Raw genomic sequence first — 24,614 nt, forward strand, 5'->3', positions numbered from 1 at the left:
ACACACACACACACACACACACACACAAACACACACACACACACACACACACACAAACACACACACACACACACACACACACACACACACACACACACACACACACACACACACACACACACACAGACATATTGTGAAAATATGGAGACAATAGTATACCTGATGTATTGCCACAAGCCTGAGTAATTTAAGGAGACATATTGTTTGATTGTTATAATGACTGAATTCTTTATAATGAGTATTCTGTATTATTGTAATAATATGGTTGAATATATATTAAATTGTATTATGGGGATTTTGCTGTTAGATGATCTGCTGACTGCTAAGGCCAAACCCCCACCTGAGGAGGAGTTTATAGACATCTTCCAGAAATTCAAGTACTGCTTCAGTCTGCTGGTATGTAACCCAACACACACACACACATACACTCACATATAGAAACTCTCTCTCTCACACACAGACACTCACACATACCTGCATTTCTTCACATCACAGTCCTCTTAGCACTGTCCTCCTGCAAAGCCCATTGACCAACCCACAGTGCACTCTATGACTGGTGACCTCTCACCCCTGTCTGCTGGCCTGTTGTTTTCACTTTCCAGGGCCGGCTAAAGGCAGCCATAGCCAACCCTACCTCAGAGGAGCTAATACACCACATCTTCAAACCTCTAGACATGGTGAGTATACCTGTGTGTGTGTGTGTGTGTGTGTGTGTGTGTGTGTGTGTGTGTGTGTGTGTGTGTGTGTGTGTGTGTGTGTGTGTTTACTAGCATGTTTGTCTCTTTACTTGTCTGGGTTAGGTGTGATTAAACCCCTAGATCACACACATTTACCTGAAACCAACCATGACTTTAAAGAATTTCATATCGGCGATCGTGAGGAATTGGTTCCGAAAGTCAGGTGCCTCTGGCATGCTTGGCATAGATGGCATTGCTGTTGGAGGCAGCTGAGGCAGGCAGGCAGGCAGGGCGGAGGGCCCCGGCCGAGCTGTGTGAGCTGAGCCGTTCGCTAATGAACTGAGTACTTTTAAAAAGGCTTGAGTGTTTGCAGAGGGCAGGAACACACAGATTAGCCTTGTGCAAACACTCGGGCTTTCATGCGGGAGTATCAGTGTAGTCAAAAAGAATGCACACAAACTCTTTATGTCTCGCTCCCGCGCTCAAATATACAAACACGCACACGCACACGCACACGGACAATACCATACGGAGAGCTTGCACACACAAAAGAAAATGTTTACCTGCGTCCGTGTTTGTGTTAGTGTGATAGAATGTGTGTGTGTGTGTGTGCGTGTGTTTAAACTTGAGTTTGTGCCATGTAGATAGTGAGGACCACAGGTGGCCCAGAACTAGCTGCCAGCGTGGCGAGTCCAGCGATGACCACAGGGGCCGTCATTCTGCTGGAGTACAATGTCACCGAGGAGGAGAGACAGCTGTGGACCGCACTGGGACCCAACTGGACACAGCCACGGTGAGACACACACAGACACACACAGACACACACACACACACACACACACTCACACACACACACACATTCCTGATGGGGAATTGTCATGTGCATTATCATTGGTCTTTGTCCTGCAGTTGAACTCTCTCTCTCTCTCTCTCTCTCTCTCTCTCTCTCTCTCTCTCTCTCTCTCTTTCTCTCTCTCTCTCTCTCTGTCTCTTCCTCCCTCTCTCTCTCTCTCTCTGTCTTTCTGTCTCTCTCCCTCTCTCGATCTCTATCTCTCTACCGCTGTCTCAGTTCTCAGTTGCGGGGTCCCATCCCTTCATACTCTCCTGTGTTCCTGGGCGGCTGGAAGGCGGAGGGCTCAGATGACCCCGTGGAGACGCAGCACAGGCAGGACGCAGAGCAGGAGCAGCAGCAGGTTACCATGGCAACCAGGCCGCACAGCATGATGGAAAACAATGATGTTGTTGCTGTCATTATCAGTGCTGATTACACATTACTCAGTCCATTCCTTTCTTCTCTTTATCTTTAGCAACAAGCTGTGCCTACTGTGGTAACTCCAGCTCCACCCGGTGATGAAACGTAAGAATGTTTTGTTTTAAATAAAGTTTTACAAACTCATTTTTTTAAGTCAATTCCGTTTACTTTAGCTAAGACTAAGCTATTTTAGCTCAGATCACTTTTGTATTTTCAAAGCTACACTACTATAATAAATATCATATGTGGACACTTTTGCTCTGTTTACTGTAAATGAAGTGAAATTAAATGAATCCCCTCTTCCCCCATAGGGACAGTGCTTTTCCATCAGCAGAAAGGCAATATCGCGTCAGCTACGACTTTAGGGCCAGAAACAGCAGTGAGCTTTCTGTCCAACAAGGGGACATCCTGGAGGTAAACACACAGACTACACACACAGACTACACAGACACAGAACATTAATGAATATCATTGTTCCTTGAACTACCAGCAGCCATCTCCCATGGGCTTTTGTTTCTGGTTCGAGATAACACCTGTGTCTCCCGTGCCACACCCAGACCTCTCAACGCCTTCCTCTTAGCCTCTGGCCTAAAGAGGGCATAATGACACTAAAGCTCATGCTTATTAGCCTTCAAGGCCCGAGGAAACATTCCTTACATGCTGTTTATATTTTACAAATCTCAGTCTCTGTGTGTGAGAGAGTGAGAGAGTGTGAGAAACAGACAGAGAAAGGGACAGAGAGAGGCTCTCACAGTAAACAATATCTGTGAGATCAGTCAGTTGGTCCTCGTCCACAGTAAACATGCTGAGTCCTCAGTATAGGACACCTCTCTGTTTATGTCTGATTTAACCGGGCAATAACTTCTCAGGAAGGATAAACCAGGCTGTTATTAGTTTTCAGTGTGGGTACAAAATATGACATAAAAGCAATCCAAAAATATAATAATACATTTTCTTTTTAAAATTTTTATTAATTTAAATGTCATTCAAGTAATTTTTTTAGTTATTGTTTCTTAGTAAGACTTATTATATTCTTATATTCTCTCTCTCCCTCTCTCTCTCTCTCTCTCTCTCTCTCTCATTCTTCCCTCTTTCCCTCCTCTTGCTCATGCCCTATTTCCCTCTCAGGTGGTCGAGGCGTCAAAGCGTTGGTGGAAGTGTCGTAACCGATTTGATGAGATTGGTTTTGTGCCCTTCAACATCCTGGAGCCAATCTCCCACATTGAGAGTCCCATCAACAAAGCGCCTAAGGTAATAAGAGATTCACACACACACAGACAAACGCACACATAAGGACCTGTTCACTGTTCAGCCATGTATTGAAGACATTGCAGCATATTTCATCATGTCTTCCCTCTATCCATCTTTTCCTTCCTCCAAGGAACGACACAAAAATGGGAAGTTATGATCAGTTGGGAAAAAAACATGATGTTGCTGATGAAATATTTCACCAAATGTAGTGAAATGATAAGATTCTCTCTCCATCTTTATCTCTATCTCTCTTTCTCTCTCTTTCGCTCTACTTCCTCCTCTTCTTTCCCTCTTCCTGTCTTTAGGCTCCTGCGCCTCCTCCCATGCTGAAGAACTTCTCCTACGCTCCTCCTACCCCTCCCCTCCTCCACTCCGACTCCAACACGCCCAGGCCTCGCAGCATAGCGCTCTCTCATCACATTCCCTCTGACACAGACTCAGACAAGGGTAGGCACCAACACCAGAGTGGACGCTCACACACACAGCCTTGCTCACACACTGGATTTTGGCTGAAGATATAGTTTCCTTACATACATCTAACTCTCTCTCTCTCTCTCTCTCTCTCTCTCTCTCTCTCTCTCTCTCTATCTATCTATCCCTCCATCCATCCATTCTTTTTCAGTCATGCTGGTAAACGATGAGCTGCTTCAGAGGTTGACCAATGGGAAGTCGGCTCTGTCCCGCCCCCTGGTCATCCCTCGCTCAGCAGAGACGTCACGCCCCCTCGACTACCATTCGCCACACACAGAGGTGGAGGCGTGGCTCCGGGGGAAAGGCTTCAGTGACCCGTAAGCCTTACACACACACACACACACACACAACATATGAGAGAAAACTAGAGAGAAGTAAGCCTTACACACACACACACACACACACACACACACACACACACACAGAACATATGAGAGAGAAATAGAGAGAAGTAAGCCTTACACACACACACACACACACACACACACACAGAACATATGAGAGAGAAATAGAGAGAAGTAAGCCTTACACACACACACACACACACACACACACACAGAACATATGAGAGAGAAATAGAGAGAAGTAAGCCTTACACACACACACACACACACACACACACACAGAACATATGAGAGAGAAATAGAGAGAAGTAAGCCTTACACACACCCACACACACAGAGAGAGAACATATGAGAGAAAACTAGAGAGAAGTAAGCCTTACACACACACACACACACACACACACACACACACACACACACACACACACACACACACACACACACAGAGAACATATGAGAGAGAACTAGAGAGAAGTAAGCCTTACACACACACACACACAGAACATATGAGAGAAAATAGAGAGAATTATTTTTCTTATAGTTTATAGTAAGCATTTTTTAATATTGAATGTTTTGTCTGACATGAAAAATGATTTTGACAATCAACATGTAAAACCACGCATGTATTTCACAGAGAGCAGTGTGTGTTCTCCTTATGGGTTGGACTAACTCATGTTTTGTGTGTGTGTGTGTGTGTGTGTGTGTGTGTAGGACGGTGCAGTGTTTAGGTGTGTTGACAGGGGCACAGCTCTTCTCACTAAACAAGGAGGAGCTCCGGGCGGTCCTTCCTGATGAGGGCGCACGAGTCTACAGCCAGATCACAGTGCAGAAGGCTCTGTTGGAGGTAACAAACACACACAAACAGGCGCGCACACACACACACACACACACACACACATTTCACTTAATTTTCTCCTATACTGTTTCTTTCTACCATTATTGAATCATATTAACAAACCCATGCACACATACATTTCAAAATGGAGTCATCTGTTTCCACTTTGTCATAGGATGAAAGACGGACTACAGAGCTGGAGGCTGTGATGGAGAAACAGAAGATGAAGGTGGACCTTGAACTTGAGAGTGGAACCCTAACCTTATAACTACATACACTTTCTTACACACACACACACACACACACACACACACACACACACACACACACACACACTGACACACACCAACTGCAATGCTCATTTTATAAATGGTGATATCTACTGAGATATCCATTTTCACACAAAAATCATTTTCAGAAATCCACTGTATAAAAGTAAACAGTAATTATTTAATATAAACAGGGAATGAAAGAGTGAATGAAAGCGAGAATGATCATGTATTTGGGCCGTCCGGTATTGAAACATTGTATATTCTGTTACCTATTTGCTTTCCTTTCTAATCAAACAAAAAAATGATTCTTTCCTCCTTCTTGGCAAAAACAAATTAATTAATATCTAATAAAACCAAATGTGCATTAAACTGTTTTTTTTTTTATGTTTCATATGTTGACACTAAGCTGTTGCTAGCACAGTTCACTTTGATAAAGATATCTGGAAGTCTTCACTCCTACAAATGTAAAATTATGAAAATATAGCATGTAGACATACCTTGGCCCATTTAGCATTTTCATCTGTGTCTGTCTCCTTGGAACATTGCATGTTGGCAGTTCCCCCAGGCCAGGGACATGAGACACAGATTACACTGCCCATTCTGGAGGTGAACCAGGCGTTTAGTGTGGTTCAGATTTTAGTGTGGGTACAACGATATGACATTAAAAACAATGTTTTGTTTACAGTTTTTTTTCATTTGAAGTCTTTTTAGTTATTGCATCTCAGTAATACTTGATATAGATAGACCTTGTATGGTTTCCGAAGAGACCATTTTCCATTTTCTTGGATTATTTACTTATTTTACTGGTTTCCGAAGAGATTCTTTAAGATTCTCTCTCTCTCATTCTGTATATATTCCCTGTTTTCCCTCCTTCCCTCTTGCTCATTCCCCATCTCCTTCTCAGGTGGCCGAGGCGTCAAAGCGTTGGTAGAGATGTTGAGATTGGTACAGGTTCACCACAGGTGGCACTGCCCATTCTGAAAACAACAGTGCAGTGTTTTATTGTGCAGTCTGAGGGTGAATTAGCTGGGGGGGGGGGGGGGGGGGAGAGGAGACCCAGCTGGGGGATTTAGAAAGTCTGGACCAACAGAAGCTGCTCTAGAGGAGCTGCAAAATGCCAAACAAGATGTTGTGCTGTGTTATATGACTCAATATACTCTTCTGTGGTCAGATGTCATGTTGTTCCTGACTCATGGCACAGGGTGGACTTGAATTGTTTCTGAAAAACACTTGGGTGTAACTGTTACACCTGTTAAGTGGCAGATACCAAAAAGTGACCTGAGAAGCAGACTGTCAGAACACATGACCTAAGTCTCCAGTAGGCGTACATTTTTCCTGTTACATTTTGCATCTTTGTAAACAAACAAGTGGCACTCTGACTTGTTTAACTGTCTGCCTAGTCTGCCATGGCTGTGATGGCACTAAGCCTATGGCCCCATGTAGGAACTGCACAATACAACACCAGCCTTCTACTAATAGCCACTGGACAGCTCCACTGAGGCAATGAGAAGTTGAGTTGAGAGAGGAGGGAAGAGCTTTGTCATCCCCCCCTCTCTAATTCCAATCTGACCTGGAATTCAAACGGGAGACTTTCAGTTTGCTCTAGGTTCCTCTAGTCTAGCCTCTAGATTACTGCAGCCCTGAGTTTGTCGCTCGTGTGGTTTGGGTGGTTTCCAAAGAAATGAGTGCTTCATCATGAGTCATTCAAAAAATTAGCCAAAATGAAAGTGCTGCCCAACAAGGCGTGGGGGAAGTCCACAATACTACCCTGGGTTTCCGGGGTGCAACGGTTACCACATCTATCTGTTCAGATTGTTACTTTTTACTTGTTACTGTATCATGTTGGATTCTCATGAGCTGCTAACATCAGCTACTGTGGCCATTCATTACATTCTCATTTACATTAAGTCATTTAGCAGATGCTTTTGTCCAAAGTGACGTACAAGGGGGAGAACAATCAAGCTACGAGCAATAGAGACCTAGTGTAACAAAAAATACTATTTTACATAAGAAATAGAAAAAAGTGCAGGAATGTAACTACTGTAAGTGCAAGTTAAGTACTAGTAGAAGTGCAAGTTAGGAAGGGAGGTGCCCTCTGAAGAGTTGGGTCTTCAAGAGCTTTTTTAAGGTAAACAGGGACGCCCCTGCTCTGGTAGTGCTAGGAAGCTCGTTCCACCAACGTGGAACTATGAATGAGAATAGTCTGGATTGCCGTGCTTGCACAGACGGCAGTGCTAAACGAGCCCCATTAGACAAGCGCAGCATCCTGGGGGTAACATTTGCCCTTACAAGGGCATTTAAGTAGGTGGGGGCAGAACCAGCAATCACTCTGTAGGCAAGCATAAGTGACTTGAACTTAATGTGGGCAGCTACAGGCAGCCAGTGGCGCTCAATGAGTAGCGGGATGACGTGTGCCCTCATTGTTTGGTTGAACCCCAGACGTGCCGCCGCGTTCTGGATAATTTGTAGTGGTTTCACCACGCATGCCGGCAGGCCCGTTAGGAGGGCGTTGCAGTAGTCAAGGCGGGAACTCACCAAGGTTTGCACCCGCAGTTGGGTGGCATACTGGGTTAGGTACGGCCTGATTTTGCGGATGTTGAATAGCGTGAAGCGGCACAAACCGTGAGACACAGGCAATGTGGTCAGTGAATGTCAGTTGGTCATCGATAATGACACCTAGATTTCTTGCTGTTTTGGAAAGAACAAGAGATAAGGAGTCAATTTTGATATCGATGTTGCGGTGTATGGCCTGTTTGGCTGAAAAGACCAACAGTTCTGTTTTAGCCAGATTCAGCTGAAGATGGTGATTCTTCCTCCACATATCCAGTTTCATATCCAGTGCTTCATTATTTCAAACAGAATCAATAAAATCAGACCATGAAGGTTTCTTCTTTATGTTTAGTAACATGATGAAGTGACGGATCAAAGAAGAAAGAGAGGATGCACTCTCTTCTCAGAAACTGGTTTCATTGTGGTTAGATCCCTTATGCCCATCCCACCTGCACCCAAATAAAAGCATCACACTTAAATGACGATGGGTTCATTCTCCCCTAGTTCTACACAGACAAGGATCTGAATTCTCGGTGAGCAGACTGCAATTCTTGCAACTCTATCTGGTGAGCACTGTTTATTTATCAATTAATAATCTGAAACTAGCTTTTGTACGTGAAACATCTCTATGTACCTTCTTTTTTGTTGTGGTTGCATTAGTATAGAACATAAGGTGTTGAATGCTGATGTAATCATGTGATGTAGACTATATTACAAACAGATCTTTGAATAGTATTAAAGATGAAGGCTGTGCTTCCCAATACTTTATTAAAGTTGTTACTTCTCTATGTGTTTCCCAAACCATCTCTTATGTGTTCCCCTAAGAGAACCCTTCCAACATTTACTGTCAGAGATTGAATTCATGTTTCTGGCATCGATTACTGTCATTCACGTAGGTTTGAGCCAGGACGACTCGAGCATAAACTACTTTACCCGTCACACTTTATAGTGTGCAAAAATGCAAGAAAAGCTTTCACACGCATGACATTGCCAGCTATACTGCCAAAAGACACCAGTTAGTGTTTTGGCAATCTTCTATCAGTGTCAACTGAGCTGTTGGTGGTGTTTGCAAGGTTTTTGCATGCCTTTTAGTTAGTTAGCTTACTAGTTTTGGAACAGAACTCTGTATTGCTGCTTTAAGGTAGGCTGGGGCTAAGAGTAGTCCAGACCGACCTTAAGAAAGTATCTCTTACAGAAGGTATACTTGGCCATGGAAGTTCTGGGAAACACCTCGCACCGTCAAGGTACAGCTTAGGTATAACTAACGGGACGTAGCGTTAAGCAGGCTTCGGCGGAACCCCGCCCAAGACATTGGCACTGGCAGAGAAAGTTGTCTGTTGAGCTGAGAAGGGGAAAAGCAGAGAACAGAGAGAAGTAGAGAGGGAGAAAACAGAGAAAGGGAACATTACATTGCTCATGAAGAAGACACCAAAAATCAGAGATAAACAAACAACACCAACACATGGAAAATAACTATATCACAGAACAACTGAAATAAACAGTATACAGGTCAAGAAATTATAAACAAATCATTGGAAAAGCGAGATTTTAGTATGCCAAGTGCACCACAAAAACACACTCATCTCATCTTCAGCTCAAGTAGGGCAAAGAAAATCCCATGATGGTGTTGATAGAGTGATGAAGGATAGACTGGCACACTAGATATTTCAAAGAATAGATGCACTGCTGCACTGTAAAACTGAACAAGTTATAAAATCTCATGTTGGTTGGAATCCATGTTGGATTCTCATGAGCTGCTAACACCACATTGTGGCCATTCTTGTTCACTACATTTTCCTTCTTTGGTGAACACTGATTATGAAAATGATCCAAGAAGAGACCAAACTGCTGTCAGAATGAACTCAACCCTCCCAGGTTTAAACAACAATAGAATTGAAAGACTACGTTTCATATCCAGTGCTACATTATTTCAAACAGAATCAATCAAATCAGACCTTGAATGTTTCTTCTTCATGTTTAGTAACATGAACACGATCAAAGGAGAAAGAGAGGATGCACACTCTTCTCAGAAACTTGTTTTTCTTTCCTGCTTAAGTTTCCTTTCTTGGTTAGATCTCTTATGCCCATCCACCTGCCCCCAGTTTCATGTCCAGTTTCATATCCAGTGCTACATTATTAAATCAAATCAGACCATGAAGGTTTCTTCTTTATGTTTAGTAACATGATGAAGTGACGGATCAAAGAAGAAAGAGAGGATGCACTCTCTTCTCAGAAACTGGTTTCATTTTGTGGTTAGATCTCTTATGCCCATCCCACCTGCACCCAAATAAAAGCATCACACTTAAATGACGATGGGTTAATTCTCCCCTACTTCTCCACAGACCAGGATCTGAATTCTCGGTGAGCAGACTGCAATTCTTGCAACTCTATCTGGTGAGCACTGTTTATTTAACAATTAATAATCTGAAACTAGCTTTTGTACAAGAGTTTGTAAATTAAAAATCTCTATGTACCTTTTTTATACTTAAAAAATGTCGCAACCAGGCTGAAGACAAGATGCTGTGTTGCTTCTATAGGTTACAAAGCTGATTTTGACACACAGAGTTTGAGCACCAAAGATGGCTACTACTGGTGAGTAGTAATTTGTGTTGCCGTCTGCAAGTTTGGGGGTCTTGCATATTATTACTATGAATATGAACACACCATGAATATAATATATCAGTATCATACAGATACACTACAGTTTAATACTTCTCTTTTATCCCTTCAATTCCTAATCCATTGATGGGCGAGTTGAAGGTGCTTTTGAATTGTTTGCTGCAGGATCTGATCTGAGGATACTGCTGCTTGGAAAGACAGGAGTGGGGAAGAGTGCATCCGCAAACACCATCCTGGGGTGTGAGGCCTTTGTGGAGGACACCTCACCTGAATCTGTGACCATGCAGAGTGCGAAACACGAGAGAAAGGTGGCAGGCAGAAACATCTCGGTGGTTGACACTCCGGGACTCTTTGACACATCACGGGCCCTTGAGCAGATAATGGAGGAGATGGTCAAGTGTGTTTACATGTCTGTTCCGGGCCCCCATGTTTTCCTGCTGGTGATCAGGCTGGGCGTGAGATTCACAGAGGAAGAGAAGAACACCATGAAGTGGATTCAGCAGAACTTCTCCGCAGAGGCTATGCAATACGCTATGGTTCTGTTCACTGGAGTGGACCAGATCAAAATACCAGTGCAGGATTATCTGCAGAAAAGCACAGCACTCAAACAGCTAGTTGCTGAGTGTGGGGCGGGATATCACGTATTTGACAACAGCAGGAGAGATCGGGCTCAAGTGACCAGCCTGCTGGCAAAGATCGATGACATGGTGGAGAGGAATGGTGGAGCACACTACACCAATCAGATGTATCTGGAGACTCAGAAAAAAATCAATGATGAGGAAGAGAGAAAGAGAGAAGAGGAGGAAAGGGAATACCAGGAGGAGAAGAGAAATAGAGAGGAAGAGCAGATGAAAAGAGAGGAGGCACTGAGGATGGAATGGGAAAGGCAGGAGACAGTAAGACGACAGGAATACATGAAGAGTATTGAGGCCCTAGACTATAGGAGACGAGAGGACGACAGAAAGACAAGGGAGGAGGAAAGGTATGAGTGGGAAAGGAGAGAAAGGAAGAGGAAAAATGAAATGGAGGACACGTTGACAGAGGAACGAGCCAAGTTGGAAAAGAGGATGCAATATAATGATAACATGAGAATTGATGAGATGAGGATGTTGCAGAAGGAGGCAGCTGAGAGTAGGAAGATGCAACAAGACATAGTCAGCCAGTTACTTCAGAAGCTAGACATTGCTGGAAGTAGGAGGGAGTGATGAGGGAAGTGGAGGTGGCATCCTGGGTGCAGTCCAAAGGCAATGAAGGTGACCCTGGTGGAGAAGCTGCACTTAAAGGGTTCAACTTGATAAGGTAGTGAAACCAAGAGGGGGAGAGGTCATATGCAAGAAAAAAGCACTTCGATTTGGTCTGAGGTACCCCACAGTATAATCTGCATTAGGATTCTTTACAACCCATTGTTCTGGTTTTCTCATGTGATGAATAAACTTCTGTTGATTCCATTCTATTGATTCTATAAAAAACGAAACAGTACTAAATGTCCTTTGCGAACTGAAAAAAATGTTACCAAAGGACAACACAACATCACAACATAAAATAATAATATAAATAATACAGGCAACATAGATTAGTCCAGGTAATGGTGATACATGCAACATATATGCTCGATATTCATAAGAAGTGTAAGTGTAAATGTCCTTTCTTTACAGTGGTATTTGCAGCTATGTAACTTTAATATTAGGAAAATCAATATTGTGAACTTATGCTCCTGTGGCATAGTAAATTACATTATGTTAGCATAGTTCAGGAATTCTTGAGTTGCATCATTTAATTAATTGTTTTTATTTGACTGGCACAAGGCAATTTCTTGTTCAATAGACACGGTTTAAAAGAATGATCGGTGAGATTTAGAGATAAAAAAATCAAATACGGCAGTTTGAACAGACCTGCCTGTCTGGAAGTACAAAGAGGACAGTCGGTGATTTAAAAAAAGAGAGATGTATTTAGCCTCTGATACCACTGGGTGGCGTGCCTCCATCGCAACACTATTGTACCATTGAAATAGTAACACTGAATTGGGCATAGCTGTACACCAAATTAAATCCTCACCTCGTATTGTATTGTTTGACAGAATGTTGAAACAATGTTTCAGTATAAATGCCGACATGTAGCAGAGGTTTTCGTCACCGGAATACGTTTTGTCTGCGCAATGTAGCCTACAGTATTTCTAGACTAATTCTAAAAGTTCAACATTTTTCCTAGTCGTGTCTCGAAGCTAGCTGTTTTTCTCAGGGTCAGGCTAACTTTTGGATAATGTATTCTCGGGGAAACAGCTTGGCTGGCAAGCCCAAGCCGACGGAAACATGGCTCTCTGTAGAGTTCATGACTCTGTTGTCGATTTGTCAGTGCGATTTATGTTTCTTAATCTTATAGGCCTATTGACCGAGTTACTACCACACATGCTGAGATTTCACTCGCAACCATATATCCCCTCCGGTCTGGCTCAAGCTCCACTGAGCTTGACAGCCACCTCCGGATATCCTTGTTATAGAATTGAACCGCTGCATTGTGGGAAATGACGTTCCAAAATCCATATTCTCCAACACTGAATGCGAAGACAGACCACAAGCGGAGAGGCTTCTGGCTCCGATTTACGCAAAGCACGTTGAGCGCTTTCTCTTTCGCTCCCTAGCGATCGCCTTCCTAGGGTGACTGAGGTAACGTACAAGATTACTAACTCTATTCAAAAACGTAACTGAATTCGACGGTCTGGAAAAAACAAACCTGACATTGACCACAGAACATCGATAGACGACAACATGCATCGACGGAAAAAAGGCAAAGTTATGTGATGACTCCCAGTTAGCTAGACGGGAGAGAATGAAAGAATAACTTGAGCTTGTCGATAATTGGAGGAGCAGGAAAAGTTGCTATAACCCTGCTGTCGACAATCAAAGAAAGGGAGCTCCGTTTCGCCTTGGAACTTCAGATCCCCTTTCAACACCTTCTCTCCAGGTAAGGTAATCTGGGCAATAGGCTAAACGGATTGTATCCAAGGCGGCGAAGCTTACTACGCGAAAGGCATCGGTATCGTTTCGCCGCCTTTGTTTACAGATGTCTCTTTCCAGTGGACCCATGCTCCCGGTTTTCACGGAAACCGACGTTGGGTTTCGGTTCCAGGGCAACTTCCCCAGACGTATCCGTAGGGAATTCCCGCCACGAATTGAAGGGGCGCTTCTTCTGCCAATAAGTCTAAAATCAGCAGAGGGAATGTGAATGACGTGAGACACCACAAACAATCTCCTAGTCATTAAACTGAGGTTAGCCATAGGCTACAGCTAATGTACCTATGTTCGAAGAAAGCATGTCCTTTTGACGAGTCATTTCCTTGTTTCTTGGAGGTATGGGCAGTTGTACATTCAGTATTTGTTTAGTATTTGAGATATCATTCAATGTTAATGAGCCATTGTTTATGCCCTTGTGGTTTCGCGCATTCCATAAGTAGGGCTAAAATGACAGTTACAGATGCCCTTTACAAACAGCGGAGTGCCAATGATTGAAATGTCATATAAGTTTGTGTCGACACCCGTAGCCTGTATGACATTCTTTGTGGGATTGTGACAACCCCAAGATTTATAAGGCAAGAATATTGTGTGCAGCCACCCTTGATGCAAGGTTTAGTTTGTGATATAAATCACAATTTTGACCTGTCTCTCACAAACACACTCTCTCTCTCTGTCTGCATTTCTGTTTGCATCTCTGTCTGTCTCTCACTCACCCACCCAAGAATGGCAGGTGGCCCTTAGAAATGTAACAGGTGCCACAGTAACAAAGGCGCTTAGTAGTGCTGTGCTGTGGGAATGTATGGATATTTTCCCATGGTTTTGAGTGTCTGTGTCATCTGTTTATGTCAATCACAGGGAACATAATTGTATTGAGACACACACACACACATACACACTTGTACAGACACAATCACACTTGCACAGTCACTCTCTCTCTCTCACACACTCTCTCTCACACACACACACACACACACACACACACACACACACACACACACACACACACTTGTAGACAGACAATCACACTTGCACAGTCACTCTCTCTCTCACACACAATCTCTCTCTCTCTCTCACACACACACACACACACACACACACAAATACAGAGAGGTTGACTTATAATACAGAGTTTTTAGAAAGTTAATGTTTGATGGTGTATGTGTTCGTTTACATGTTTAGCATATAGCCAAGCCTATAGCCACGTTTCAAACAATTTACAAAGTAACTCTGTCAATCTACTTGTAGCACCATTGTACTGTAGGTGACTTTGCATTTAAATGCAGGCAACCATAAGAAATATGTGGTTTTACCGGAAACCATTATCCAGGCTCCTTTGAAGGTGATCTGCATTGTACGGACTACTCCGGTCAGATTATTCAGGGCCTGGTTTCCCGAAGCCTTCTTAACTCAATGTCATTCGTACCTTAAGCTGTACCTGATTGTTTTGAGGTGTTTCCCAAAACGTCCTTAGTTAAGTATACCTTCTGCCAGAGATACTTTCGTAAGGTTGGTCTGGACCACTCTTAGCTATATCTTAACACAGTTTTCAGAAAAAGACAAACGTTTTAGAGCATAAAAATGTTAGTGCCTTGACGTAGCCTATGCACTGACTAACGTAACACTATATGTGTTGCCTATTGTGCTTCATTATAAAAAGAAAAAAACATCGGTATAAATGAATTGGCCGTGAATTTTTAATACCGAATACAAATCTATGGCTAATTATTTCACTTTTTAAAATGTTGGTTTTTGGTATTTCTTCATGATGTTCTTTTTAATAATGATTACCTGCGCTTCAATCCGAATCATGCCCATCATACTCATCTCACGCATACTCAAACGTGTATGACAATAATCGATGCCAGAAACATGGATTCAGCCTATTAAGGCATAGGTTTATCTTGGGGGAATTATTCTCTGTTAAGTTGCGGTTGGTGAACGAAGTAGCCTACTTTGTTACACAAACTAGTCTGTCACAAAGTAGCTTAACTGAAATTCCAGAGAGCTTGTGTGTAAGTGCTTACGTGAGATGCTTTATACGAGCTTTAGCTCAAGAGACGTGCCCCCGTGATTTTGGACTGTGAGCCGGACTACGAGTTCTGTTTTGACCATTATTGTGTGTGTGTGTGTGTGTGTGTGTGTGTGTGTGTGTGTGTGTGTGTGTGTGCTTGCGTGCGCAGAGAGTGGGACAGAAAATGAGGGTATCTAGGTTAGCTCAGTAGCCTGATCATGATCAAACAGTGCCTTTAACTGTCAGTGAATCTGAACCCAGCATCCCTTCATGTAGCATAACGAGTTGGATGGTTAAGTGGAGGAAGAAGAGTAGCGTAGTGAATTAGGACTGTAAGTGTGTGCGTGTGTGTGACAGTTGCTCAGTACCAATTCCTCCAAATTATTACTGCACCCAGAACTGTCATCCTTTAGATGTTTGCTCTGTATTTGCCTTCAGGCGAGACTCGTCCTTTTTTTTTTTTTTTTTAGTTTCTCTTTACGTCACTGTACTCGTAATTGGTCGCCTTAGATGCTTTACCTCCCTGTGTGTGTTGAACCGTCCCTGTGCGGTTCGAGCTCTTGAACAGACGCCCCGTCGCCCGCTTGGATGGCAATGCGCATGTGCGCTGCTGACTGGCAGTAATCCGCTGGACAGCTAGAGATCGCATCTGTGCGCGCTGCCCTTATCGTCAAGCGAGTGTAAACCCTAGAGAAGAGAATAAACATGAATATAATACAATGAAAACAACCTCCCAAGCAAAGACCAACGTCGAGGCCGCACACACACACATACACTGTCGCGCACACAGGACTGTGTTGGAGTGATGCACTGTGGGTAGTGGTGTGTGTGTTTGTGTGTGTGTGTGTGTGTGTGTGCGTGCGTGCGTGTTGTGTGTGTGGACGTCTTTTAACCGGAGCCTTCGGGCTGCAGCATCTTGGACAGGGGCATAATGGAAAGAAAACGCCAGTTCGGGACCGGTGGAAAACAATCGATCCGCGAGCTCACCCAATCTTGACGGACTCGTTCACATCTGGACGTTTTTGAACGCATCGTAGGTTCTCATGCGGGACGACTTTGCCCTCCAAAAAATATCCTGAACGGTGAGCTCGAGTCAGAAATCAAAGAGACTGCTGAACTGGGGGACGCTTTTTTATTTAAATGAATCCGTTTCGAAAACGCTTCCTACCATTCAAGCCTTTTATCAGTGAAACCCAGTGCTATGGCTTATTTTTTTAAACACTGAGATTAAAGTAGACCATCAAAGGCCTTACACTGTTCTAAAACTACAACGAGATTTTTGTGTCGGTTGGGACGAAGAATATTTTGGTGCTTCTGCCTGCACGCTGCACTGTTTTCTATTTGGATGGTACTGTCACCCAAAATGATCAGTTGACCTGTTCGCCTTTATGCAGCCCATATTCGCTTCAATGGAATACAAAAAAACAACCGAAGTATTTAAAATTCATGTAGATGTACTGTCGCGATCAGAAATCTGTATCGTTTGTCTAGTTTGCACTACAGACCATTAACCGGCGCGATATCTCGCTCATGCGTATTTCAGTTTAGCGGTTGGCTAATAAAAGTCGAATTGAAGCGGAACCTCCGGTTGGTTCCGTGGAGGCAGCTCTTCCTTAAAGTAAGCAGGGAGTGCGGGGGGAAAGGAAGGGGCTATCCGTAGGTCTGAGGTGGCAAACTGATGTAAAATAACTTGCTGTTTGGAGGAGAATCCGCAGTTTAGCCTACGCATCCTCCATTGACCTAGTCTGGATTTGACAAGCGAGACGGGACGCCGATTTCTTTTCGCTTTGAACTGCCCTCTCCGTGTCGAGAAAGTGTCTTCAAGCGAGAGCCCTTGTTATTCGAATCCCCTCCACTTCAACTACAGTTTTTGTGTTTACCATCTCAGCCAGATTGCTGTTTGAAAGGAACAAATAGCCGGAGTTTTTTTTTGCATGTATTGACGTGTTTTAACTTGCGACACATGCAAGCGGTGGAACAGACATTCCGTTAAAAGGCTGAAACCATATCCGCTAAGGAGTGGGCTTTGGACGGTCAGCGCGTGATAGTCAGTAATCCCCGCAGCAGCTGGAGAAAGATGAGCCTGGGTCATACTGACAGCGCCGAAGAGTTTTCGTTGAAGTGGTAAGACGGAGCTCTCTATCTGAGTGTAGCGCAGGCATTTTTTACCCAGTGCTTGTGACTGAATGGATTGTGCTCCTCTTGTCATAAAAGGTGTATGGCCAGAGAAACATGCCCGGTAATGTGTTGAACCAAAGAGCCTTTGTCGACATCCTTAGGCTCACCTGGATGACCCCGTACTTTGCAAATTCTGTACTTTCCACTCTATGGTCATGACCTGAAACAGTTATGTTTTTCTCACGGAGTTTACAACTGTGATGCTTGTCATTGGTCCTAGACTATTGGTTACCAGTATTAAACAGTACTGGTATTGGAAAGCCCTAATTAAAGACTTACCACTTTTTTTCTGTAACATTCTGAATGTTCTCAATCAACTGATTCTGGATTGCTCTGACAAGATACACATTTGGGAGGCCGAAGGATTTTGGACTGTCAGCCTGATGCTGCTTGGCCTCATGACCTCCACTGTCGCTGAGATTCTTTGAGTGACTCAGATCCGTCCACTAGGTCATGGAGTGGAGCTTTGGGATGATCGAGAACACGTGACTTTCTGTGGCTCCTGTGCTGGTGTATGACCGTGAGAGGAACTGGGGGAGAGAGAGAGAGAGAGAGAGAGAGAGAGAGTGTGTGTGCACTTGGGACTTAGCATCCCCTCACCCCCCAGGGGAGGAAGAGTAAAAAGGTCGGCTAACATTTGCCCAGTGACAGGGGTAAACACGCCGTACAGAGCTGCCCACAGTTGTGCGATGGGGAGTTCAGCCTCTTCGCTGACAGCAGAGACTGAGTCGGAACATGGGTTCCGTCCGGCGCCGTATCCTGTCACACCAACTGTAGGCTGGCTGAGGAACAGCCATAGTAGTCCAGTGTGGGGGAGCACCTTTATCACGCGGCAGCAACAGAACCCGCCTATACCGCACAGAGAGCGCAGGTAACCTTACTCACATAAACACACATGCTTTTATTTACACAGATTCCCACCCACGTAAGATTTACCCAGACCTCTAAACACAACAAACCTGGTTGTGTGTGTGTGTGTGTGTGTGTCTCACTTGGGTGTTGCTAGAGACCCACACTGTTTCACCAGAGATAATTTGTTTGTAAGTGTGTTGTTTTGAGACAGATTTCTGTCAAGTGACTAAATCCTGTTTCACGGCGCTGCTGCATGAGAAGGTACACTCCACTTTTGGAGGACTGGACCTGCCTTTACTGTTTCCTATTTGGTGTCAGGTCTGAGTCATCTCAAATTGGCATGCAAAGCTGCAGGTACAGAGAGCAACGTTTGAAAAGCCGGAGAGGAGCGAAGAGGAACTCCGTCCCTCCCCAGCTGCCCGTATAGCAGCTAGGCAACACCTGTTTGATCAAAGGTGTCCTCAGAGGCTCCTGCAAACCACACACATACTCCTCTATCCGGCACCTTTTTGAGGAAAATAAGTAAGAATATATCACAAGAGTAGATGTTTCCTCCAGCCTTCTGGATGTTTTATAGTTTGTGCTGAATTCATGCAAGAAGCAGGTGACTCAATGTTGAAGCGCTGAAGGTGACGGGGAAGTGATTTATGACGGTGTTAGTACACCTCATCCTTAAAGAACACAGATATGAATCTCTTGCAGTGAGTCTTCAGCTGGGTTATTGAATGTCTGAGGGTGTTGCAAGAGCTGAAATTCCCACATTATTGCTCTTGGAACGGTCTCATAGTGAACTCCTCTGTGGGCAGTTGGGAGTATCAGTCATGAAAAACTGGAGTGCGTTTCTGTGCGTGTATGTCTGGTATTTTGACAGATGGCCAGCCCGGACAGATGGCTGAACATTACATGCACACTGACCACTGTAATCACCAAGTCAGAGGATCCCCATCTTAACCCCAACCAGCTAGCACTAGCTTTAGCCTTTAGCCTCGGTGCCCTGTCATGGTCATGGTCACGGCAATCATTGCAATAATTAATTGATTTGACCGTAACAGTGAAAATCCATCAGAATTACACTCATTTCCCAGAAAGGGTCCTTGATGTTTTTGAGGATGTTCTGACCAGCTCAGAGATTTCCCCGGAGCCACAGCAGTGGAAATACTAATGCTGTCTGACAGCAGCCCTGCTGAAAACATTAACCAGTTCCCTGTGAAACACACTCGTCATTTTTCCCCCAGCATTTTTTGCGTCATGAGTCAGCTAGTCTGTACAGAACAAGCTCGGTGGGTTTTCATTGGCTCGTGTCATTGCTCACCTCTGAGAGTGCTTCGGAGGAAACTGGGCATGAACTGGAATTTTTTTTTTCCTCCATTTCCTGTACTCTAACATAGCAGTCGACTTGAAGGGCACTTCCTAGGCTTCTGTCCCTGCTATGCTTGTCTGCTTATTAGAATGTCATAGAACATCAGTGTGTCCAGTTGTTGTTCTGAGATCCAAGGGCATGATATTGCTCCACACCTTAGCAGTGGATATACATTGAACACACACACACACACATGTTTGCTGTTTCAAACAGGCAAATATAAAGGTCCCTCTCGTCTCACTGATAGATTAAGGGGCACTGGAGTAAAAAAAAAAAAAAAAACAGTTGTTGCTGAGTCATTTGAGTGCACTTGGCCGTGTTGTGTGTGTGTGTGTGTGTGTGTGTGTGTGTGTGTGTGTGTGTGTGTGTGTGTTCTGCCTGCCTGTGTGCAATGGGCTGTTATTGATTTTGGTGGAAGAGTATCAGATGGCCATACGCTCCAGTTTATCATTTATTTAGCAGTCGCTTCCTGGAACTGTATACATACACACGCATGAACCCCAGACACGCACACGTGACCAGAGGGATATGTATGTTATTGTTCCAGATATTCAGTGTTTCTTATTATTTATAATCCCTGTGTTTATAATCCTGGCGGGTCTTTAATCGCTACCAGTTCATGTAGCCACTAGTCAAAGACCCACTGCTTGTTATTCAGTTTTCTTGGGTCCAAAGTTGAAATTACTCAAGCAGTTTATGTACCCTGGGACTGTGTGTGAGAGAGAGTGTGTGTGTGTGTGTGTGTGTGTGTGTGAGAGAGTGAGAGAGGTTGAGAGTGAGAGAGGTTATCTTGGCTCAGTGTGTATGTTTCCACAGCAATGTTGACTGCTCTACAGTGTTTATGTGGTGTCTTATGCTGTGTGCATCCCCATAGCAACAAGCTTCTGTCTCTGTCACCAATCAAATACCAGTACAGTCAGCTGAGTTTTCTCTTTCTCAGTCTCGCGCATACACAAACAGATTCTCTCTCTCTCACTCACTCACACACACACACACACACACACACACACACACACTGACTCAAAGCATTTTTCTTCGGGAACGGAATAGTCTGTACGTAGATGTGCACTTACTTAAACATAGAGGCAGACTCACACACGCACACGCACACGAACACACTTGGTCAAACACAGACCTATACTGAAACACTGCTTTCCTGTGAGCGTAATACGTTTAGGCAGGCTTAAGCAGGTTGTGACTGAGCATGAATTATGAAAGCGTTGTTTCTGTGTGTGTGTGTGTGTGTGTGTGTGTGTGTGTGTGTGTGTCAGTATGTCCAAGAGGGACTCAGAGAAGCAGAGAAATAGAAAGAAAAAAGTACAGAGAAATACTTCGAGAACGACAAATTGCCTCAAACGCTCCTCTCTCACCTTTTTCACTCAATGCTGAAGAGCCCCAAAATGTTCAGTGTGTGTTTGTGTGAGAGAGGGAGAGACTGTGTGTTAGTGCTGAATCAGGGCTTTTCTCCTCCCGTGCCGGGATGTGAGTGCTGCTGCTCCCATGGACGGGGAGTTTGAGGAACTGCTAAGGGCGAGCAGTTGGGGAGGCAGGGGGGTGAGGTGGGGGTGAGTTAGCTCCACTTTTCACAGGAACACAGACGACGATGAGACTACTCTGGGGCCATGTTTCTTTCCAGTGAAGTCTCTCATCAACCGATGAATAATGCTGGTGTGTTTGAGCAGCGCTGGAACACTCGGTGCTCCAGTGAAAGCGTAGTTTGGTCCACATTGGCTGCATACGGAGGGGTAGACATTGGCTGTGGAGGAGGGGTGATGATTTGAGTCCCCCCTGTACACCGCAGAGGCTCTTGATGCTTGACGTCTGTATTGAGCTTGTGTTCGCTCTTGTTGGGAGCACAAAGCACTCCAAGGTCATTCTGTGAAAGCAATATCTGTTCGTGTGCTCAAGCAAACAGACCCTGTGACGACCGTGTGACTAGTGGAGGGAGCCCAATGAATACGAGCCATCTGTAAGGCCAGAGCAAATAGCTTCTTTTATCAATGAACCCAGTAGCTAGATAAATATAGAGAATTTGAGTGAGCTTCAGATAGAAATCAATTCACTGAGTTGTTTTTAAATTGTTATTAAACTCTGAACCAACCGCATCACAAATCACAGTTGTTGAGGCATTAGTGAGTTTATTAGATGCAAGAAGGTAAGGGATTGGGCTGTTTCCAAGACGAAGAATGTCAGTTGAAAACATGCTTCTGCTTGTTATTATAAGAATGGTTCCTGGTTTAAATGTTTTGTTTTATTTGAAGTAAACAGCCACTGCCCTTTAAAAAGGGAACTGACAACCTTTAGTTCCTGTTTAGGGCCGATGAGGTTCTGGTCTTGTGGACCAAGATCAGTTAGCATTGACTATATAGTACTGAAGGGATTATAGGACGGTAGTTTTATTTTAGTTAGCAGCAAGGTCATAGATCTCTTTCGGTGATTTCTGTCTTTCGGTGATCATCTTTTCGCCGTCATTTCGGTTTCTATGAACTCTGATTAGGGTTTTTGCAGTTCCATTTTTAGAGATGTGTAATCAATCAGTCTACCTATGGGAGCCCTAGAGGCCAGTTTCGCTTCCCAGGTTCAGGAGAATTCTCACGATCAAAAATATGACTGAGAAACCAACATGCCCTGAGCCCGCCAGCCCTCTATTGGTTGGGTAGAGAAGTTTGTTATTGTTTGCGGTCTCATATCAGAGTCATGTGATGACAGAGATCAAGAGGTTTATTACCCAAGCCTGTGGGTGTCCCCTTTTTGCCTTACTAATCATCTGCTTTCTGTAAAGATCATTTATAGTTCTCCTTTCAGCGCACACACACACACACACACACACACACACTCCCACTCCCACGAACACATTACTGTGATTCTGCCTCAGCTGATGACCAGGATGTACATCTGTTCTAGTTGACCTGCAGATGTGTGTGGATGATTGGATGGAACAGACCACCACAGACCACAGTGACTTAATAGGAACTTCTGAGCAATGTGAACCTTACTTTTCTCTGTCTCTGTGTGTGTCTCTCTCTCTCTCTCTCTCTCTCTCTCTCTCTCCCTTTTCTCTGGGATGTGTGTGAGTTGTGCAGACCGGATGAGTCACTCTGGTGTCAGAGTGCATTACCCTCATCTGATTCCACACACCCATAGACACTCCCGTTGTCTGGCACGAACATGTGCGCCAACAGACACTCATAGGGGAACACTCATCTGCTCCCTTGCATGCATGCATGCATAGAGACACACACACACACACACACACACACACACACACACACACACACATACATGCATGCTCATCCCTGCGTCATTTGAGCATGCACACTGCACACTGCACACTGCAGCTGAGGCCAGGTATGTGATGTGATCGACTCCGATTAGCAGAGAAGGCGAAAGAGAATTTTCCGGTGGGGTGCATGCACTGTTCCCCTATCGTGTCACAAACCTACACACACATACACTCACATGTGCCCCACAAACTAGACACACACACACACACACACCACCCACATGCAGGCAATTTCATCAAAGGCATATCTTGCCAGAACTTCTCCGTTTGTTTATCTCTCTTCCCCCTCACATAAACACGTGTGTGTGTGTGTACACACAGTCGCTCACACACACTCTCACACACATACACTCTTTCATGTATGAGAGAGTCTCACATTCATTTATACAGACGCACACAGACCCAAGCAGAGATTCACTCTTGAAATATGCAGCATAGCCTCGATAGAGCTGGCATATTTAAGCAGGAAGCATTTGTGCCCTCTCCTCCAGTGAAGGCCTCCACAGTGACCCTGGTGGTGGACGGAAGTATTGCAGCGAATAGACAGTGGGCTTATGGCCAGACCTGAGGAGTCTGTGCTAATGACTGTTGCTCAAAAGGCCAAGTGTGTGTTTGTGTGTGAGCGAGTGACAGAATGTGTGTGTTTTCTCAGTTTTCAGCTGAGTAACTTTGGCCAAATGCCTTGCTGTGTGTATCTCGCTGTGCCTACTACAGCACCGAGACATGTGCATGTGGACACACACACACACACACACATACACACACAGACACACACACACACACACACACACACACACACACACACACACTACTTTGTCTGTATATAGCCCAGCAGGAAATTATTGAAGAGGTTTTGATGTGTCCCGATTATGCATGGTCCATTGTGTGTGGTGTGTATGCTTGTTAAATATATAGCATGAGTTTTCAGCAGTGTTGTGTGTGTGTGTGTGTGTGTGTGTGTTGATGCTTTTCTCTCTTGCTCTGTGTGTGTGCATGTCTGTGTCTGTGCCGGCTTGGGGCTGTGTGTGTGTGTGGGTGTGTCGTACTTGCCAGCTGATGCAGTGCAGGGACTTGAGAGCTGAGGGAGAGAGCGCTCTCTCAGACTGTACAAAAGGCCAAGGACAGAGTAGTGTGTGTGTGTGTGTGTGTGTGTGTGTGTGTGTGTGTGTGTGTGTGTGTGTGTGTGTGTGTGTGTGTGTGTGTGTGTGTGTGTGTGTGTGTGTGTGTGTCACACTGCCCCCCCAATATCCCCCAGAGGCATCCTTTTTCTTCTTGTGCAGAGGACAACATCTCTCCTGTTTTCTCTGTCTCTCGCTCTGAAACACTCTTGTTGTCTCTGACTCCGTCTCTCTCTTTCCCTCTCCTTCTCACCACTCTCCTTCCCCACAATGCTGTGATGATGCATTGGTATAGGTATGCAGTACCAGAGCACAGTAATCATGACTGATCCCCTCATCACTCGCTCACTCTCAATTGAACCTGTTTGGAAATGCTTCGTTGGAAAAGGCTGTTGTGCGTCATGAAAGTGCAGAAAGACAAAGCCTTGTAATAGCAGTCCAAGAATTTTAATAATATATTTTTCTTTCTCTCTCTCTCACTCTCCCCCCTCCCCCCCTCCTACGTCTCTCTCTCTCTCTCTCTCTTTTTC

The 24,614-nt window shown here is 44.4% G+C and overlaps 3 protein-coding genes across 8 annotated transcripts in view; all 3 read left to right on the plus strand.

Moving 5' to 3' along the window:
• eps8l1b (eps8 like 1b) overlaps window positions 1-5,681 on the plus strand; it is a 19,710-nt gene extending 14,029 nt beyond the window's left edge. For both annotated transcript variants that reach the window (XM_031560917.2, XM_031560918.2), the window contains 11 exons: window positions 308-396; window positions 603-677; window positions 1,322-1,470; window positions 1,747-1,870; window positions 1,985-2,034; window positions 2,241-2,343; window positions 3,058-3,180; window positions 3,486-3,627; window positions 3,803-3,968; window positions 4,707-4,839; window positions 5,006-5,681. In XM_031560917.2, coding sequence (XP_031416777.1) covers window positions 308-396; window positions 603-677; window positions 1,322-1,470; window positions 1,747-1,870; window positions 1,985-2,034; window positions 2,241-2,343; window positions 3,058-3,180; window positions 3,486-3,627; window positions 3,803-3,968; window positions 4,707-4,839; window positions 5,006-5,098 — 1,247 coding nt within the window. In that variant the 3' untranslated portion in view covers window positions 5,099-5,681. The remainder of the gene's footprint in view (window positions 1-307; window positions 397-602; window positions 678-1,321; window positions 1,471-1,746; window positions 1,871-1,984; window positions 2,035-2,240; window positions 2,344-3,057; window positions 3,181-3,485; window positions 3,628-3,802; window positions 3,969-4,706; window positions 4,840-5,005) is intronic.
• A 4,550-nt stretch (window positions 5,682-10,231) lies between these two features.
• LOC105908566 (GTPase IMAP family member 7-like) lies at window positions 10,232-11,610 on the plus strand. Its single transcript, XM_012837097.3, has 2 exons — window positions 10,232-10,244; window positions 10,437-11,610. Exons 1-2 carry the CDS (start codon window positions 10,232-10,234, stop codon window positions 11,474-11,476), a joined length of 1,053 nt encoding a protein of 350 aa, XP_012692551.2. The 3' UTR covers window positions 11,477-11,610.
• A 1,208-nt stretch (window positions 11,611-12,818) lies between these two features.
• Window positions 12,819-24,614, plus strand: part of capn15 (calpain 15) — a 36,686-nt gene continuing 24,890 nt past the window's right edge. Inside the window, exon 1 of one of the 5 annotated variants that reach the window (XM_031560531.2) lies at window positions 12,819-12,934. Coding sequence is in view for 3 of the 5 variants with exons in the window: in XM_031560528.2 (XP_031416388.1) it covers window positions 18,161-18,342 (182 nt within the window). In the remaining 2 variants the exon portion in view is untranslated. The other 4 variants (XM_031560530.2, XM_031560528.2, XM_031560527.2 and 1 more) reach the window with 4 other exon arrangements.

Source organism: Clupea harengus, chromosome 23 (genome assembly GCF_900700415.2).
Source record: "Clupea harengus chromosome 23, Ch_v2.0.2, whole genome shotgun sequence".
Lineage (NCBI taxonomy): Eukaryota > Metazoa > Chordata > Actinopteri > Clupeiformes > Clupeidae > Clupea > Clupea harengus.